The sequence below is a fragment of the Schistocerca cancellata genome, chromosome 9 (assembly GCF_023864275.1).
Source record: "Schistocerca cancellata isolate TAMUIC-IGC-003103 chromosome 9, iqSchCanc2.1, whole genome shotgun sequence".
NCBI lineage: Eukaryota > Metazoa > Arthropoda > Insecta > Orthoptera > Acrididae > Schistocerca > Schistocerca cancellata.
Window position 1 is genome coordinate 2,561,846 of NC_064634.1, and position 18,753 is coordinate 2,580,598.

General features: G+C 44.5%; 1 protein-coding gene across 1 annotated transcript in view; it reads left to right on the forward strand.

The window, feature by feature from the left end:
• LOC126100667 (uncharacterized) overlaps nucleotides 1–18,753 on the forward strand; it is a 210,734-nt gene that overhangs the window by 173,269 nt on the left and 18,712 nt on the right. The window contains exon 11 of the mRNA XM_049911287.1: nucleotides 13,226–13,445. Coding sequence (XP_049767244.1) covers nucleotides 13,226–13,445 — 220 coding nt within the window. The remainder of the gene's footprint in view (nucleotides 1–13,225; nucleotides 13,446–18,753) is intronic.

Consider the following 18,753-nt stretch of genomic DNA (forward strand, 5'->3'; position numbering starts at 1 on the left):
CGCGACAGGCGTGAATGGAGGGACGAACGGAGACGTGTCGTCTTCAGCGATGAGAGTCGCTTCTGCCTACATCCAAACCGTCATCGAACCCATCGTTCTACCATTCCTAGACCGGCAAGGGAACTTGCTGTTCCAACAGGACAATGCACGTCCGCATGTATCCCGTGCCACCCAACGTGCTCTAGAAGGTGTAAGTCAACTACCCTGGCCAGCAAGATCTCCGGATCTGTCCCCCATTGAGCATGTTTGGGACTGGATGAAGCGTCGTCTCACGCGGTCTGCACGTCCAGCACGAACGCTGGTCCAACTGAGGCGCCAGGTGGAAATGGCATGGCAAGTCGTTCCACAGGACTACATCCAGCATCTCTACGATCGTCTCCATGGGAGAATAGCAGCCTGCATTGCTGCGAAAGGTGGATATACACTGTACTAGTGCCGACATTGTGCATGCTCTGTTGCCTGTGTCTATGTGCCTGTGGTTCTGTCAGTGTGATCATGTGATGTATCTGACCCCAGGAATGTGTCAATAATGTTTCCCCTTCCTGGGACAATGAATTCACTGTGTTCTTATTTCAATTTCCAGGAGTGTATATATATATATATATATATATATATATATATATATATATATATATATATATGCACTTATGTCGATGCATAATTGGTTGTTTTGTAAATATTATTTGTATTTTTACGCTGGGTCTTGCCTAGGGAAAACTGCTATCGAACGATTACATCGATAGGTGGTGTGGAGAACCTAAGTGTTTAGGATCTTTGGTAGTGTTAACTCTGCCGCGTGGAGCGCGGGCTGGGCAGAGAGAGTCTGGCTGGAGTAGCGAGTCGAGCAGCTGTGTTGTGTGACGCTCCCGCGAGTTGCCGCGCTTTCGGAGTTTGGCAGCATGTAATTGCGCTCGACTTGCGATGATAGTTTCTGACATGGTGTCGCGGACGGGAAGCATTAGCTGGCGCACATCAAGAGCCCGTTTCGTCTGGTGACCGTGTCGAGAAGAAGGCGCGCCAACATCCAGCTTCTGCAACTGCGACGGCCGACAATGAGTGACTGTCGCCACCTCCTCGATCGACGGCTTCAAACCTTCAATCAACCAACAAGGAAGACTCGTAGCACGTAAAGTTTTAGAACTGTATGGTAGACCTCAGCTTTTCAATCTCTTAAAATCCTTGCATCACAAAATTACAGCAACTTAGCACGAACGTTTGTTGCTCATTGTCCCAATTGCATTACCAAGCAGAATCCCTTCCTTTTCCGAAATGAACCCGAGTGTCGTTAAAATTCAAACGCCAGCATTAAAGTAATATAGCAAATTCGATTTCACTGCTTTAATTTCAAAGTTCAGTTAAGGCATTCATAGCTGGCTACAATATTTAGATTACACAAGCACAAATTAAGAGTGCGAGTTTTGTTACCGTATTTTAGCTTACGTGTGACTGCAGCTCTGCTTGGTACGTACTAAATTTTACTATTGTTAATTGTTCAGAATGATTTTATTCAAGTTCAAAGTTAAATCTCTTATTTCTAAATTGCGTAGATTCAAGTAGCTTTTGAAATGATTGTTGAGGTAGCCCAAGACTAACCTTATTTTACTGAATTTCGTAGTGCTTCGGAAACAAATCTCCCTATTAATTTCAGTCACTAAATTAACTTTCGATTTTCCGGTTTTATTAATTCTTTTGCTAAATTAAGTCAGAGTGTAGCGAAATTTATTACTTCTGACAAACTTTCAGTTTTCACACTACACGTGTCAACCTTCAGTTGTCACGCTTCTGGTGCTAATTATATGTGTAATAACCTTTCTTTTTCAGTTACTATAGTAATTGTCCTTAGGACTGGCGACCGTAATTTCCCCCAAATCTCAAATATCTAATTACCGCTAGTTAACTGTTAACGTAACGGCCGCACATTTACTTTCTTTATTAACTTTACCCCTTTTCAAAATTAATTTCCACCAGTTTCATTAGCATTTTTCCTTTCATTTAGATGTAACCCTTTCCTCCCTCTTTACCGACAAATTAACTTCGGTGACGATTGCTTTTCCCAAATTTCCATTAGGTACATGCGGTTTAATTTTTTACTGTCATTAAGGTCGGTAAGTGAGGGGGAGGTTACATGCTCTGGACGTTAATGCTACCAAGTTTGATACATGTATGATAATTTCCATGTTATAACGTCTTAAATAGGGAAACGTTAATTATAGTCACCCGGTATACAGATCAGGACTAACAACATTACAAACATGAATATATGAGGCTCTATTTTCTCCTTTTTTTTTTCGTCTTGATAACTGAAACTTTACATCTACTCCTTGTACCGATCTCTTACGGCTACCCTTAGACACCACTTTCCTGAGTGATTATCTACTTCTATAATCCGTGATACTCGACAGCAAAACTCGGCATTATCGATTTGCTATGGACGACTTAGGAATCAGGCGTTGGTGGCCTTATCCGAACCGAGGTTCTCACGGATACGATGTGACGAGGGAGTCCTAGTAGCTACATGACTTTGGAAATGGAGAGCCACACGTGTAGGGCAACCTAGATCTGGCCTGTGATCCAGTGCTTTGGTCTCCCCCAACTCGCTGATCCTGAGCTCAACCGTCACGACCTTGGGCCAACGCTGGTCCCAAAATTGTCGGGTCAGACGTCCCAAGAGGCAGGTTCAGGCACCTATTTGGAAAGAGTTTTCTCTTCTTCGAACACAGTCGCGCTGGTGCTTCTCGAAATGTGAGTGGCATGTGTCGTAAGCGTATCTAATGAGTATCAGTGACTGTAACGGGTGGGTTTCTTTGTAGTGTGGTACTACGCTTGTGTGGGATGATGATGATGATGAGAGAAGCGAGAGTGTGATACGCAGTGGCAGTAGACAGCTCACTCCTCTCGAAGAGCACCACAGGGGGCCGTTGTGCTTAACGTCCCTATCCGACGGTCGGTGTGCCCTCTCACTGCAGAGAGGTTTGGAGTTTAATCGGGGATGTTGGCCCAAAGTCTCGTGATCAAGGACCATACGCACCAGACCTTCTCCCATTTGCCGTAAAGGCAAAGGGAAATCAGCCAAGACCACGTGGCAGTCACCCATCCAAACCCTGCCCAAGACCATTGCTTAACTTCGGTGACTTGACAAGAACCAGTGTATTCAACGAGCGAAGTACAAGGTTATTACAAATGATTGAAGCGATTTCACAGCTCTACAATAACTTTATTATTTGAGATATTTTCACAATGCTTTGCACACACATACAAAAACTCAAAAAGTTTTTTTAGGCATTCACAAATGTTCGATATGTGCCCGTTTACTGATTCGGCAGACATCAAGCCGACAATCAAGTTCCTCGCATACTCGGCGCAGCATGTCCCCATCAATGAGTTCGAAAGCATCGTTGATGCGAGCTCGCAGTTCTGGCACGTTTCTTGGTAGAGGAGGTTTAAACACTGAATCTTTCACATAACCCCACAGAAAGAAATCGCATGGGGTTAAGTCGGGAGAGCGTGGAGGCCATGACATGAATTGCTGATCATGCATCTCCACCACGACCGATCCATCGGTTTTCCAATCTCATGTTTAAGAAATGCCGAACATCATGATGGAAGTGCGGTGGAGCACCATCCTGTTGAAAGATGAAGTCGGCGCTGTCGGTCTCCAGTTGTGGCATGAGCTAATTTTCCGTGGGCTACGCGTGAAACTTGCCCGCACGCGTTCAACCGTTTCTTCGCTCACTGCAGGCCGACCCGTTGATTTCCCCTTACAGACGCATCCAGAAGCTTTAAACTGCGCATACCATCGCCGAATGGAGTTAGCAGTTGGTGCATCTTTGTTGAACTTCGTCCTGAAGTGTCGTTGCACTGTTATGACTGACTGATGTGAGTGCATTTGAAGCACGACATACGCTTTCTCAGCTCCTGTCGCCATTTTGTCTCACTGCGCTCTCGAGCGCTCTGACGGCAGAAACCTGAAGTGCGGCTTCAGCCGAACAAAACTTTATGAGTTTTTCTACGTATCTGTAGTGTGTCGTGACCATATGTCAATGAATGGAGCTACAGTGAATTTATGAAATCGCTTCAATCATTTGTAATAGCCCCGTACGTTGGCACACGTAATCTGCATGTCTCTCTTCCTTCTTGTTCAATTCAGTGCACACCTAGCTGAGAACTATCTACTACGTTATCATCATCGTAACGCCAGTACTGGAACTGGTTCAGAAAAAGGCTTAATTTCCTCGGGAGAGCGCTGGAACGGTTTTCCAGTACCTGCCGGGATCTTTTATAACTCTCTCGAACAAGTCGGCACCGGAGATTTAAAGTAGTACACACGTCATAAATCTCGATGTAACTATACTTTGCCGTTGCACCGGCACCTGCAGTTGTGGCAATGGGTGGCCAACGCGATGCTTGTCCCGGCTGTGGGGCGAGACAGTGTGTGTATGTGGGGGGGGGGGGGGGGTAGGGGATGGCAGGGATTTACAGTGTAACCAAGACAAGTTGACCTGCATCGTGTATTGCGTTTGTCAATGAGAAATAAACAACATAAGGAGTGTTTGCACATGAGCATCTGTGCTTTCACGAAATCTTGTAGTTTACTGTTTTGATTGTTGTTGTTGTGGTCTTCAGTCCTGAGACTGGTTTGATGCAGCTCTCCATGCTACTCTATCCTGTGCAAGCTTCTTCATCTCCCCGTACCTACTGCAACCTACATCCTTCTGAATCTGCTTAGTGTATTCATCTCTTGGTCTCCCCCTACGATTTTTACCCTCCACGCTGCCCTCCAATACTAAATTGGTGATCCCTTGATGCCTCAGAACATGTCCTACCAAACGATCCCTTCTTCTGGTCAAGTTGTGCCACAAACTCCTCTTCTCCCCAATCCTATTCAGTACCTCCTCATTAGTTATGTGATCTACCCATCTAATCTTCAGCATTCTTCTGTAGCACCACATTTCGAAAGCTTCTATTCTCTTCTTGTCCAAACTATTTATCGTCCATGTTTCACTTCCATACATGGCTACACTCCATACAAATACTTTAAGAAATGACTTCCTAACACTTAAATCTATACTAGATGTTAACAAATTTCTCTTCTTCAGAAACGCTTTCCTTGCCATTGCCAGTCTACATTTTATATCCTCTCTACTTCGACCATCATCAGTTATTTTGCTCCCCAAATAGCAAAACTCCTTTACTACTCTAAGTGTCTCATTTCCTACTCTAATACCCTCAACATCACCCGACTCAATTCGACTACATTCCATTATCCTCGTTTTGCTTTTTTTGATGTTCATCTTATATCCTCTCTTCAAGACACCATCCATTCCGTTCAACTGCTCTTCCAAGTCGTTTGCTGTCTCTGACAGAATTACAATGTCATCGGCGAACCTCAAAGTTTTTATTTCTTCTCCATGGATTTTAATACCTACTCCGAATTTTTCTTTTGTTTCCTTTACTGTTTGCTCAATATACAGATTGAATAACATCGGGGAGAGGCTACAACCCTGTCTTACTCCCTTCCCAACCAGTGCTTCCCTTTCATGTCCCTCGACTCTTATAACTGCCATCTGGTTTCTGTACAAATTGTAAATAGCCTTTCGCTCCCTGTATTTTACCCCTGCCACCTTTAGAATTTGAAAGAGAGTATTCCAGTCAACATTGTCAAAAGCTTTCTCTAAGTCTACAAATGCTAGAAACACAGGTTTGCCTTTCCTTAATCTTTCTTCTAAGATAAGTCGTAAGGTCAGTATTGCCTCACGTGTTCCAGTATTTCTACGGAATCCAAACTGATCTTCCCCGAGGTCGGCTTCTAATAGTTTCTCCATTCGTCTGTAAAGAATTCGTGTTAGTATTTTGCAGCTGTGGCTTATTAAACTGATTGTTCGGTAATTCTCACATCTGTCAACACCTGCCTTCTTTGGGATTGGAATTACTATATTCTTTTTGAAGTCAGAGGGTATTTCGCCTGTCTCATACATCTTGCTCACCAGATGGTAGAGTTTTGTCAGGACTGGCTCTCCCAAGGCCGTCAGTAGTTCCAATTGAATGTTGTCTACTCCGGGGGCCTTGTTTCGACTCAGGTCTTTCAGTGCTCTGTCAAACTCTTCACGCAGTATCGTATCTCCCATTTCATCTTCATCTACATCCTCTTCCATTTCCATAATATTGTCCTCAAGTACATCGCCCTTGTATAGACCCTCTATATACTCCTTGCACCTTGCGGCTTTCCCTTCTTTGCTTAGAACTGGGTTTCCATCTGAGCTCTTGATGTTCATACAAGTGGTTCTCTTATCTCCAAAGGTCTCTTTAATTTTCCTGTAGGCAGTATCTATCTTACCCCTAGTGAGATTAGCCTCTACATCCTTACATTTGTCCTCTAGCCATCCCTGTTTAGCCATTTTGCACTTCCTGTCGATCTCATTTTTGAGACGTTTGTATTCCATTTTGCCTGCTTCATTTACTGCATTTTTATACTTTCTCCTTTCATCAATTAAATTCAGTATTTCTTCTGTTACCCAAGGATTTCTACTAGCCCTCTTCTTTTTACCTACTTGATGCTCTGCTGCCTTCACTACTTCATCCCTCAAAGCTACCCATTCTTCTTCTACTGTATTTCTATCCCCCATTCCTGTCAATTGTTCCCTTATGCTCTCGCTGAAACTCTGTACAACCTCTGGTTCTTTCAGTTTATCCAGGTCCCATCTCCTTAAATTCCCACCTTTTTGCAGTTTCTTCAGTTTTAATCTACAGGTCATAACCAATAGATTGTGGTCAGAGTCCACATCTGCCCCTGGAAATGTCTTACAATTTAAAACGTGGTTCCTAAATCTCTGTCTTACCATTATATAATCTATCTGATACCTTTTAGTATCTCCAGGGTTCTTCCATGTATACAACCTTCTATCATGATTCTTAAACCAAGTGTTAGCTATGATTAAGTTGTGCTCTGTGCAAAATTCTACCAGGCGGCTTCCTCTTTCATTTCTTAGCCCCAATCCATATTCACCTACTACGTTTCCTTCTCTCCCCTTTCCTACACTCGAATTCCAGTCACCCATGACTATCAAATTTTCGTCTCGTCTGTTTTCATTATAGAAATAATATTTTAAATAGCTGAATTTCAGAACAGTACAGTGTAAAAAAAATTCTCATTGTAAGTTTTACTACAAGTTTCAAACAATCAAAACTTATGATTTTTATGGCTGCGCGGGAGGGGGGGGGGATGTTGTATGGTTGAAGAGACGCGTATGCGTTCGACACATAAGATTTTAGAATTTAAGCACTGGTTTAGAACACTTGATTTAGCATTTGGAACGTTATAGCTATCCTTGAGTTGTCAAAGAAATAAATATGGAATGTTCCATTACTAATATTGACGATTAGTTGCAGGTGGAGTTATATACTCTATTGAAAAAACATTTCTGTCATGAACAACCTATGAGTATGTGTTGATTGTGAACAGGAAACGGTGTGTGTTAACTGTGTACAGGAAATGTGGTGTTAAGAGCAACAAGCATGTGGAATGTTGCCAAATAAACTGTTTCATTAACGGTTGTTCCAAAACAATTAAATATTAGTTAATATATTCGAAACACGTAAAACATCTTACTTTCGAATATTGCTCCATGCATTTAGTTCAACAAAAAGAGGAGTGGGAACAAGTGCGTAATCAGAAACGTTTCCACTATTCCTACACAATGACGTCTGTCCAGACCAGCTGCATGAATTTTTCCGTAAGTACGTGTGTTAAGTGTAGGTCACTGTGAGTGCCTGCAGAGCTCACAGAGCATCGGCGTTCTCGGCGGCACTGACAAAAGGGACGGACGGAGAGGAACGCCGCGCTGATACAAGCCTAGTGCTCACCAATGACAGTATGGGAGTCGGCGATATGAAAGGCGCCACGCCAAAGAGGGATCACCACCAACAATGCCAAACGTCCTCGATTCACAAACTGTGCGGAGAGCGTAGACTTTAGTCCTAATAATTCTTACAAAGTTTCAAGAGGAAATCTACGCCATCACATCTCGTGCCTATGTCAACCGCATACTGACGCCGAAAACTTATTCCATCATTAGGTTCCGAAGTGGCTGCATCCAACTTGAGTGACACCTACAATAATGCGTTAGGAACATCGTCTACGGGGCCAATCGCCTCTTTGAGGAATACTTTTACCTCTATATGACGTGTACTGTTTATTAAGCAAGAGTACATAGGCGGACGATCGAAAATATTACAACCACCTGATTCATAGAGTGTCGGACCACTTTTGGAACAAGAATTGTGTGCCGCATGGATTCGGCAAGTACCTGGTATGTTTCGAGAGATATGAGGCAGCGGATGTAACTTCTCACTTAGACAGTGAATTGGCATCGCTTAGTTCCAGTAAGATCGATGGGCAAAATTTAAGCAGATTGTAAATCGTGGTCTGGAGACCTATGTACCTAGTGAGTGGATAAAGGATGGGAAAGATCCACCATGGTTTAATAACGAAATTCGGAGGATGCTGAGGAAGCAGAGGCTGTCGCACTCTCGATTTAAAAGGGAACAGATAAATGACGACAAGCGGAGGTTAGAAGACATTCGAGCGCCTGTGAAAAGGTCTGTGCGGGAAGCGTATAACTACTACCACCGTCACACCTTAGAAAAAGATCTGCCAGAGAACCCGAGAAAATTCTGGTCGTATGTAAAATCGGTAAGCGGGTCTAAGGCTTCCATTCAGTCCCTTGTTCACCAGACGAAAGCCGAAGTTTTAAATTTCAAGTCCAAGAAATCGTTCACGCAGGAGAATCATACAAACATACCGTCGTTTGATCATCGAACAGACTCCCGTATGGACGGCATAGCAATAAGCATCCCTGGCCTAGAGAAACAACTGGAAGATTTAAAAGTAAATAAATCACCAGGTCCAGATGGAACCCCAGTTCGATTTTACAAAGAGGACTCTACGGCACTGGCCCCTTACGTAGCTTGCATTTATCGTGAATCTCCCGCACAGCACAAAGTTCCAAGCGATTGGAAATAGACACAGATGACTCCAGTATGCAGGGTGTAAATGTTAAGGTAACAAACCAGAATAACTCGAAAAATAAGCGTCAAACGAAAAATTCTGCAGAATCCAAAGCTGATTATTTTCGAGCCCCAGCATCTGCTAGTGCTAAAATTAGCCTGCCACCCGCCAACGTACATCGCGCGTAAGGCCACGAAGATAAGATACGAGAAATTAAGGCCCATTCGGAGGCGTACAGACAGTCATTTTTCCCTCGATCTATTTGCGAGTGGAACAGCGGAGGGAATGACTAGTAGTAGAAAAGGTTACCCTGTGCCACGAACCTTGTGGAACACAGCAGAGTCCCGCTAATCCGGACCCCGGTAGTCGGAACGTTCGGTTAATCCGAACATGAAAAATGTTAGTCAAAATATCCACGGGTGTGCTGCCGGTCTATAGTGTCCAACGGGCACAATATTTCGGCGATCATACATGTCGCTATCATCAGGTGAACTGACGGACTGAGCTCCTGTGAACGTGCCGGCACGGACATCCGTACGCTATGGCTGGTCAGTCCGTCAGTTCACCTGATGATGGCGACATGTATGATCGCCGAAATATTGTGCCCGTTGGACACTGTAGACCGGCAGCACACCCGTGGATATTTTGATAATCAAATACGTCGGGAGAAACTCAAGAATCACATGAAAAATGTTAGTCAAAGTATGGAAAACTGTGCGGTAAATACTGCTGTACATACACACTATTTTAATTTACACAGTACCGTAAACATGTATTAGAAAAATTTGCAAGAAAACATTAGGTTTAAAGAATGCTTAACAATGATAGAAAACCTGTTAAACTTATTAAAATACATTGGACATTTTATTCCTACTTTGCAGATGACAAAAACTCAGTCATTATTTTTTGGCGCAGTGTTACATGACGCATAGTTGCGCCATCGCCTCATAAACATCAAATCAGCAGGTGTAGCAGTAGTGGGCTGTTGCTCCAGATAACGTAGCGCGAGGTCGAGGGCTTCAGCTGCGTCACTACGTGGCACCAGCTCTCCTTCGTCGCTTTCAGACTCATCGTCACTTCCGTCACAGCAGTCCGCTTCTTCCTGGTCTCGAGTCACAGCAGCAGCTAAATCAGCGTCAGTGAGGTGCCCCACACACGCCCCATCCGCTGCCATCCACTCATCTACCTCTCCTTCACTAGCTTCTTCACATCCAGGGATTGTCTGTATCATTTGTAGTAGATTTTCCTCTTCATTTTCAACTAGGTTGTCCTAAAATTCAAGAGATGTCGACAGTTTTCTCCACGATTTTCTGAGAGTATTTTCTGAAATATTCTGCCTGCCAATAAACAACGTCCTTCACATTGGTCTTTTTTTTGTTTAGTCCACTAAAGGAATGCTATCATCTTGGATCAGCGTTCTTAAAAATTGTTTTCTGTAAATCAGTTTTAATGTCTGCAGTACACCCTGGTCCATCGGCTGTAGAAGTGGTGTAACACTCGGCGGCAAAACCTTCACCACACTTTCTCCATCACATAGTTCCTCAGTGCTGGGGTGAGGTGGCGCGTTATCAATAAAAAGGATTGCACGGAGAGACAAATGATTTTCCTTAGAAAATCGTCGAAAGAGGGAACAAACTGGCCGTGAAACCATTCTTTGAACAGCTTACCATCCATCCATGCTTTTTTGTGGTTGCGATAATATACGGGCAGGGACTTCATGTTTTTAAAAGCTCTGGGCCTAGCAGATTTTCCATTCAGCGTTAAAGGCAGCTTGTGATTACCAGCAGCGTTGCTGCACGCTGAGAAAGTCACACGAACTTTGCACATTTTCTGCTTTTGATGCCAGGCTTTTTGTTGATAATGCCCTAAAATTAAGGCCAGTCTCGTCAGCGTTATAAATTTGTCGGGGAGAATACTTCTCCTCTCTCATCATTTTTTAAAACTCACCCAAGTATTCCTTCTCAGCATCACGGCCAGAAGAAAGCTTCTCTACAGTAATTTTTATATGACGGATTCCATATACGTTTTTTGAATCTGTCCAACCAACCCGTACTCGCACTAAAAGACCCATCACCATTCATTAACTTGTTCAGGTAAACAGCCTTCTCCTGAACCAGTGCTCCACTCAGAGGAGTTCCCCTTTATCTTTCCTACGTAAACCAAAGGAAAAGAGCTCCATCCACTTTATCGTACTGGGACTGTTTCAAACTCTGCCGAATTTAGAGTGTTTTCCCTAAGACGTTGCACAGGACTGTTCAAACTTCACTCGGTTCTTCTTCCAATCACAAATGGTTGCTTTACCAACACCCAGTTCCGTTGCCAGTTTAGATACATTCTCACCATTGTCTACCCGCTTCAAAGCATTCAGTTTTTCTTTGAGCGTTAACGTTGTATGTTTCCGTTTTCTCATGACGAAAATACGTACACCACTACACCTGAACGAATACAGTATAACTGTTACGTGTGCCAGCGATCTATAACTAACATAATCAAGCGCTTTGCTAGCCAACTGACAGTGCACTGTCCTCAGACACTACAAAGTTCTCAACAATGCACAACAACAAGGGCAGGGAGTGAGAGTGAGCCATTGTTCCCACACTTGTTCCCATTTGTTACCATGGTGTACTTACTTATCTGCTTGGTATACTTCATTCTAGAAACTCGTCACCGTAATTCCGGCTAATCCGAACAAATCGGTAATCCGAACGAGGTCCAGTCCCAATTAGTTTGGATTAATCGGACTCTACTGTATTTATGTAGACGTAGATGTCCCCACACAGGGCGTTGTCGTAAACCTTGGCATGGTGCTTTGTGAGTGTCGAGTTCGTGCTCGATAGCCTTCCACATCTATTCCATCAGGTTCCGATCAGGCAAATCTTGCGACAAAGACATCTCTGTCCTGCTCCTCAACCCACTGCAGCACGATTCTGGCCTAGTGACATCGACGGTTGATCCACTAAAAGATATCATCACCATCAGGGATGACATCAAGGATCAAGGGATGCAGGCGGTCTGAAAATGGTATCCACAGTGTCCACAGCTCTCAGGGAAACTGAGGTAAATGTCCGACGTAACTAACACTGACCCCCACCGGGCTGCATTCATGGCACACTAGATGTTATGATCAGCTGCCCACCTGGATGGCGGTGTACCTGTACATGACTAGGAAACTGCTGTAAAGAGAAAGGTGATTCATCCGAAGATGCGACACGTTTACATTGATCCAAGATCCAATCTCGGCGATCTCGTGCCGTTTGCCATCGTAATTGACAACAGTGGGACACATGGGAGTTGTCTACTGCAGAAACCGATGTTAAAAAAAAGGTGTTCTCCAGAAAACTTGTGTCCACTCCAGCACTGTTGTGTCATCACATCTGGCCCATATCGACGTCGACCCTGGTTTACAGAAGGGCTTCCGACCTCCATGTTCCGTGGTGTGGCAGAAACATCAAACACCTTGTTGGGCATTAGCGGTTTCACTTTCCATAGATACTCACGACAGCAACATGTGAGTAGTCGATCAGGTTCACCATTTCAGACTCTGAGCTACAACTATCAAACCTTTTTCAAAGTAAGTTACACAAGTAGATTTCCCCATTTGCTGCCTGCACTATCACTAGAATAATCCTCAGTTCGTCTCTGCCACGTGTATGTATTTTCCGCACAGCATCCCATGTGCATAAGTCCTCATACAGCATCCAGATTCGCATTGGACAGTGGTATTATTGCTTTCTCTCATCAGATCTTGCATGTCAGAGGTAAGTCAATGCGCCCTACTCTCTTTATCAAAAATGGTTCAAATGGCTCTGAGCACTGTGCGACTTAACTTCTGAGGTCATCAGTCGCCTAGAACTTAGAACTAATTAAACCTAACTAACCTAAGGACATCACACACATCCATGCCCGAGGCAGGATTCGAACCTGCGACCGGAGCGGTCGCTCGGCTCCAGACTGTAGCATCTAGAACCGCACGGCCCTCTCTTTATCCACCAGTCAGAATAATTATGGAGGAATGGACAGAAATCCCCTCTTCATAATGTAAACCATTATTTGAAAATTAGTCAGTGCTGTAATAGTGAAAAAATGAAAGTTATGGACACTATCAGTCACTATTCTGTAATTTTAGAAATGAACATTTAAGAATGAAACTACTGGTGACAAAACGTGTTTAATGTTCTACAAAATTTGGAGGCTGAAACCAATACATCCCTTATTTTCCAGCCCACAAGAACGTGCGGGTGTTCATTACGCACGGTGGCCTGCTGAGCACACAGGAGGCGACGGCCAGAGGCGTGCCGCTGGTGGGGATCCCCGTGTTTGGCGACCAGCTGCTCAATATGGCGCAGGCCCAGAGGCAGGGCTATGCCATAACTCTCGCCATCAGCAACATCACGGAGGCCTCACTGTGGTGGGCACTTAACGAGGTGCTCAACGTCCCCAGGTAACCTACCACCTTCAAGGGAACTAAGCCTCCTTGTACCTCTTATCTACTTTGCAGGGCAGCCATGTGAAGGGCACCTCCACACTCAGACGTGTAGGCTGCCCTGCATGACAGGTCTGTTGTGTTGGAGTGGCATTAGCCCGCTTTATTTACCTGCTCTGCTTGGTCACCTATCCATCAGGGGCAAATAAATGCTTTTAGAGCTCCTGATATGTAACCTACCTTGCATGGCAGGTGTGTTGTGTGAGTAGTATGAAACTGCTTTATTGAACTGTATTTCAGGGGCTACTGATGCTGATGAATATTACTGGGGACAGATTGAGATGGATAGAGGAGGGGATGGACGGAGTGAAGGTAAGGGGGAAATGGACTGCGAGAGGGGAGGAGGGAGAGATAACTGAGGCAGGTGTAACATGTAAAGGGATGGTGAGCAGGTGGGAAAGGAAGAGGGGAAGGTGCAGATAGAAAGAGAGAGGGGGGAGGAGGATATTGTCAGAGGGATGGAGGGAAAGATATGTTCAAAGAGAAGGGGTGTGGGAAATAGACAAAGAGAGGAGTAAGAGGAGGAGAACATGAAGATACAGAGAGAATGGTGAGGAGGAGATAGGAAGGTATAGGTGGGAGGATTACATGGACAGCAGGAGGAGGAAGAGATCGTTACAGAGAGGGAGAGGAGGAGGTGTGTTCAGTGTATGTATCGAATGTGTAAGCAGGCAAATCCACAAGGAAGCGGCTAGCACAGAATATAAACGAGACTGTTGTGTTTGCTCAAGGAGAAATCCGCTGTAGGAAAAAATGGTTCAAACGGCTCTGAGCACTATGGGACTTAACTTCTGAGGTCATCAGTCCCCTAGAACTTAGAACAACTTAAACCTAACTAACCTAAGGACATCACACACATCCATGCCCGAGGCAGGATTCGAACCTGCGACCCTAGCGGTCACTCGGCTCCAGATGTAGCGCCTAGAACCGCACGGCCACTCCGGCTGGCTTCCACTGCAGAGTTTCTCATGTTTGCGCCACTGTGCAGACACTTCCATCCTTACAAAAACTAGATATACGTTCGAAGATCCGAAGATAAAGCATATGTGTAGCGGGAATACACCTCAATGCTGGGGCCAGAAGTTTTGTAATTCTCCAGAAATGTGTGACAGTGGCCTAGTAGAGTCTTGAGTTTACCACCCGCGATAAATATCATGTGATCCTCAGCCCTTACCGAGTATTATCTAAGCTGAGAAATAATTAGAGATACCTGAAAGTACCATGGGCCCAATATGATTAACGACAACGTTTAGTGTTGTGTGTGCTGTAAAGTGGTGAGGTACAGAGGGGAATTCACCTGAACTTGAAGTTGCTACCAGTGTGACCCAGCGTTGGAGATGAGTGCATTACTTCTATGGGCTGGAAACAGTTTTCAATAGATCAACGAACTGTATTAAGTCGAGATTCTAAATCGTATTCTGAGTTATTTTGCATAGACATTTGAGAACAGGTGAAGAGCAGAACAGATTTTAAAAGAACGTCAGTGGAACTGTTAAAAGTTGCTGCATAAAGTCATTTACATAAAAATGTTTAGATGCGAATGGAAAAGAGAAAACACTAATAACTTTATGTACATTACATGTATTTGCAATTTGCGAATATGGTTATACATCAGCTGTACCATTTACTAGAAACACAAGAAAATTTGTGCTGGACCCGCATTCGAACCTGGACTTCCTACGTATCGTGAGCAGTCACCTTAACCACTTCGGTTGTCCATGCACGCTGCCAGAACCGTCCCAAGCCTTCATATGTCACTGAGTGTCCACGTCCTGCACTCGCTCGGTTGCTGTGAATCCCCCCCCCCCGGGAGAGACAATGTTTTGCTGTCCAGTTTTCCTTTGCTTTCGGATGAAATACCATTCTTACGGTGTGTATTTTACAGTGTCTGTGTAGTTCGATGCAAATGTGCTTCAGACATACAAGGTAAATTTGAGTTAACGCCATCTACACCTTCGGAATATTGTTATTTTGCAATTGCCAGAGGACAAGCTGTCATGGTCATTGCTGACAGAGGGAAGGGAAATGTCCAGGTTTGAATCCAGATTCAGAACACAGTTCTGACTTACAAAAATGATCAAGGCAATATATACTGTGCCAAGATTCCAGCATCACCTTCTTACTTACAAAATTTGTGTATAACAAGATCTGTCCACATATTTGTTGACATTTATTTATTTAGCGTATGGGTTTACACATGAACAGCAACTAACAATTGTGGATTACATAATTTTACAAAAAATATATATAATTTAATATACGTAATTTAAAAAATCTATAAATTAATATCTAATTTGTCGATTCATTCAAGGTATTTGTTGACATCTAATGCTTAATAAAGTAATATGGGTGTACCAAGAATTACCTTGTAAAGCATCATCCAGATTGTAGTTCCTTTTGTACGAAATTAGTCACAGAAAAATTGAATGCTATTAGCCATTCACCATGAGCCATTTGGTAAGTCCATTAAAGTAGATTGTAGTGTCACCATATTTTAAAAGTAGGGTAATCACGGTTTACTATCATCTTGAAAATAAAAAAGAGCTGCAAACATTAGGCTTGCTGATGGTACGAGTCCTTCACTACAGACTCAAATGCAATGCATCATCACTAATGATGCATGGCTCGCCAAATAGCTTGGTTGCAGAAGTCTGCATTTCAGCTATTCAGGAAAAATTCCACTTCGAGAAGCACCTCGTCATCGTTCTAGAAAAGTTTGCCATGCATTGGTTTCTGAATCTGAGGAAAGATAAATAAGTTCCTGAGTATCAGGAGAATAAGGGGAAAGGGGGGGATGGAAACAAAATTGTATGGGGGAAGAGAGGAGTATGTTAGGCTGTGCCCTGTGTAGCATGGCCTGAGGTATTGTCATGGAGCAAAAACAGCCCCATGGACAGTTTCTTGCTTGATCTTTAAAGAATTCCATAAACTCGTCAAGAGATTTCATAGTACATCATTGTGATGATTTGTCCTTTACGAGCAAATCTGCCAGCACCACACTATGGTAGTCCCGTATGGTGGGTGCTAGCCCACCCGGTTAGCCGCGCGGTCTAACGCACTGCTTTTTGGGTGAAGGCATGCCGGTCCCTGGCACGAATCCGCCCGGCGGATTAGTGCCGAGATCCGATATGCCGGCCAGCCTGTGGACGATTTTTAAGGAGGTTTTCCATCTGCCTCAGCGAATGCTGGCTGGTTCCCCTTATTACGCCTCAGTTACACTATGTCGGCGATAGCTGCACAAACACTTCCTTCACGTACACATACACCATGATTACTCTACCAGACAAACAATGCGGTTACACTTGCTTGGTATGAGACATTCCCAGGGAGGTCCACTGGGGGCCGAACCGCACAATAACCCTGGGTTCGGTGTGGGGGGGCGGTGGGGTGAGTGGACTGCTGTAGTGTGTTGTGGGGTTGTGAACCACTGGGGGTTATGACGGGGACAAAGCCTTTTCATCGTTTCTAGGTCCCCAGTTCCGCACAATACAATACAATACAATGGTGGTGCTTCCGTAGCCAAAGGAGCCAAAATGTTTCAAGGGGCACCATATCGAAGATTTATGCCGTGTACAGGGAAAGTGGATAAACAACGTCCGCTAAGTCACAACGCGGATAAAAGTAAACTGAAGGTGGAGAGGGGAAGGAAGGGAGGGAATCACTGCTGTCAGCTACAACAAGACATTACACGGAATGAGCGACAATGAGTGAATATCTGTACCAGACCAGTATTCGAACCCGGGATCTCATGCTTACTACGCAGGTGTGTTGACCACTGCGCCATCCGGGACACAATGTTCTTACAACCGCACGGACTATCTGGGCCCGCCTCACAGCCAATCCCATCGAGCACCACCTGTCTGCAGTCGCTGTCCATTTCCTTCATGTTAGCTCTCTGAGATTCCCGCAGGAGGTCGGAGTATTTGTGCGTCCGCAATGAAGAAGGTGGATCCATTGCCCAGCTGCGGATTCCGTGTTCTGTCTGCTCTTTTGGGCATGTCCGAAAAAACTGACCTCACCCACTCATATAAGTGGACGAAAGTGTGCGTCGAGTGATCATGATGGATGGTCATTGAAGAGGATTGCGGTGACAAAAAATAGGAGGACTACAGCTGTTGAAATCACTGCAGCACTCGCGAACCCTGTCAGCACCGAAACAACAGGGAGTGCGCTCCAGAAGGAGGGACTTGCTGGACAAGCCGGAATCCAAGGACACACATTAGTTATGCAAATGCTCGTAACAGGAAAAAAAGTGATCTACAGTCATAAAACCTGGATCATGGAGCAATGGAGAAAAGTTATTTTCGCACATGAGTCTTGTCTGACACTGTTTCGAACTTCTGTCAGAGTTCACATGCAATGATTGAAACGTGGCGCCAGTTCATTGGTCATTTGGGCAGCCATGTAGAGCTATTCAAAATGGTTCAAATGGCTCTGAGCACTATGGGACTTAACATCTGAGGTCATCCGTCCCCTAGAACTTAGAACTACTTAAACCTAACTAACCTAAGGACAGCACACGCATCCATGCCCGAGGCAGGATTCGAACCTGCGACCGTAGCAGTCACGCGATTCCAGACTGAAGCGCCTAGAACCGCTCGGCCACACTGGTCGGCGTACAGTTATTGCGAGGCCCGATAGTCCCTCTACAGTGTCACATTACTGCCAAGGACTACGTGGCCTTAAAGTTTTTTTGTGTTTATGTGACCATTTTGTCCGAACAGAGGCATCCCCCCCCTTACAGTGTTTTCTCCTCAGAGGTGACTCTGTGTTCCAAGAGTTTAGGTTCCTCCCCCCCCCCCCCCACTCACACACACAGCTCGCATCGCTTAGGACTAATTTTATGAGCACGTAGATGGATTGTCGAAACTCCCTTGGCCATCACAGTGACAAGTTCTCAATATTATCGAACTATTGTGGTCTACTTGGAAGAAATGGGTCCGTGAACGCTACGCTATGCATCTGCACAATCATGATGTCACTGTTTAGCAGGAAGGATGATGTAAGATTGCCTTAAAAACTGTACAGGATCAGTATTTGTACATTCCTGGACGACCGGAAGCTTTTTTGAATGTGAACAGTTTCCTATAGCGCATTAAGCCTAGTAATGCCTTGTGTTTTTGGTGTTTCCATAGTCTTCTCGACCTCCTGTGCTAGAAAACATAGCACGTGAGTCAGGAGGAAAGATATGTGCTTTGCGGGGTGTTAGTATTGGTGATTCTGAAGAGGTCACTGAGCTGTACTGTGGCTCACGTTGGTGGTGTGT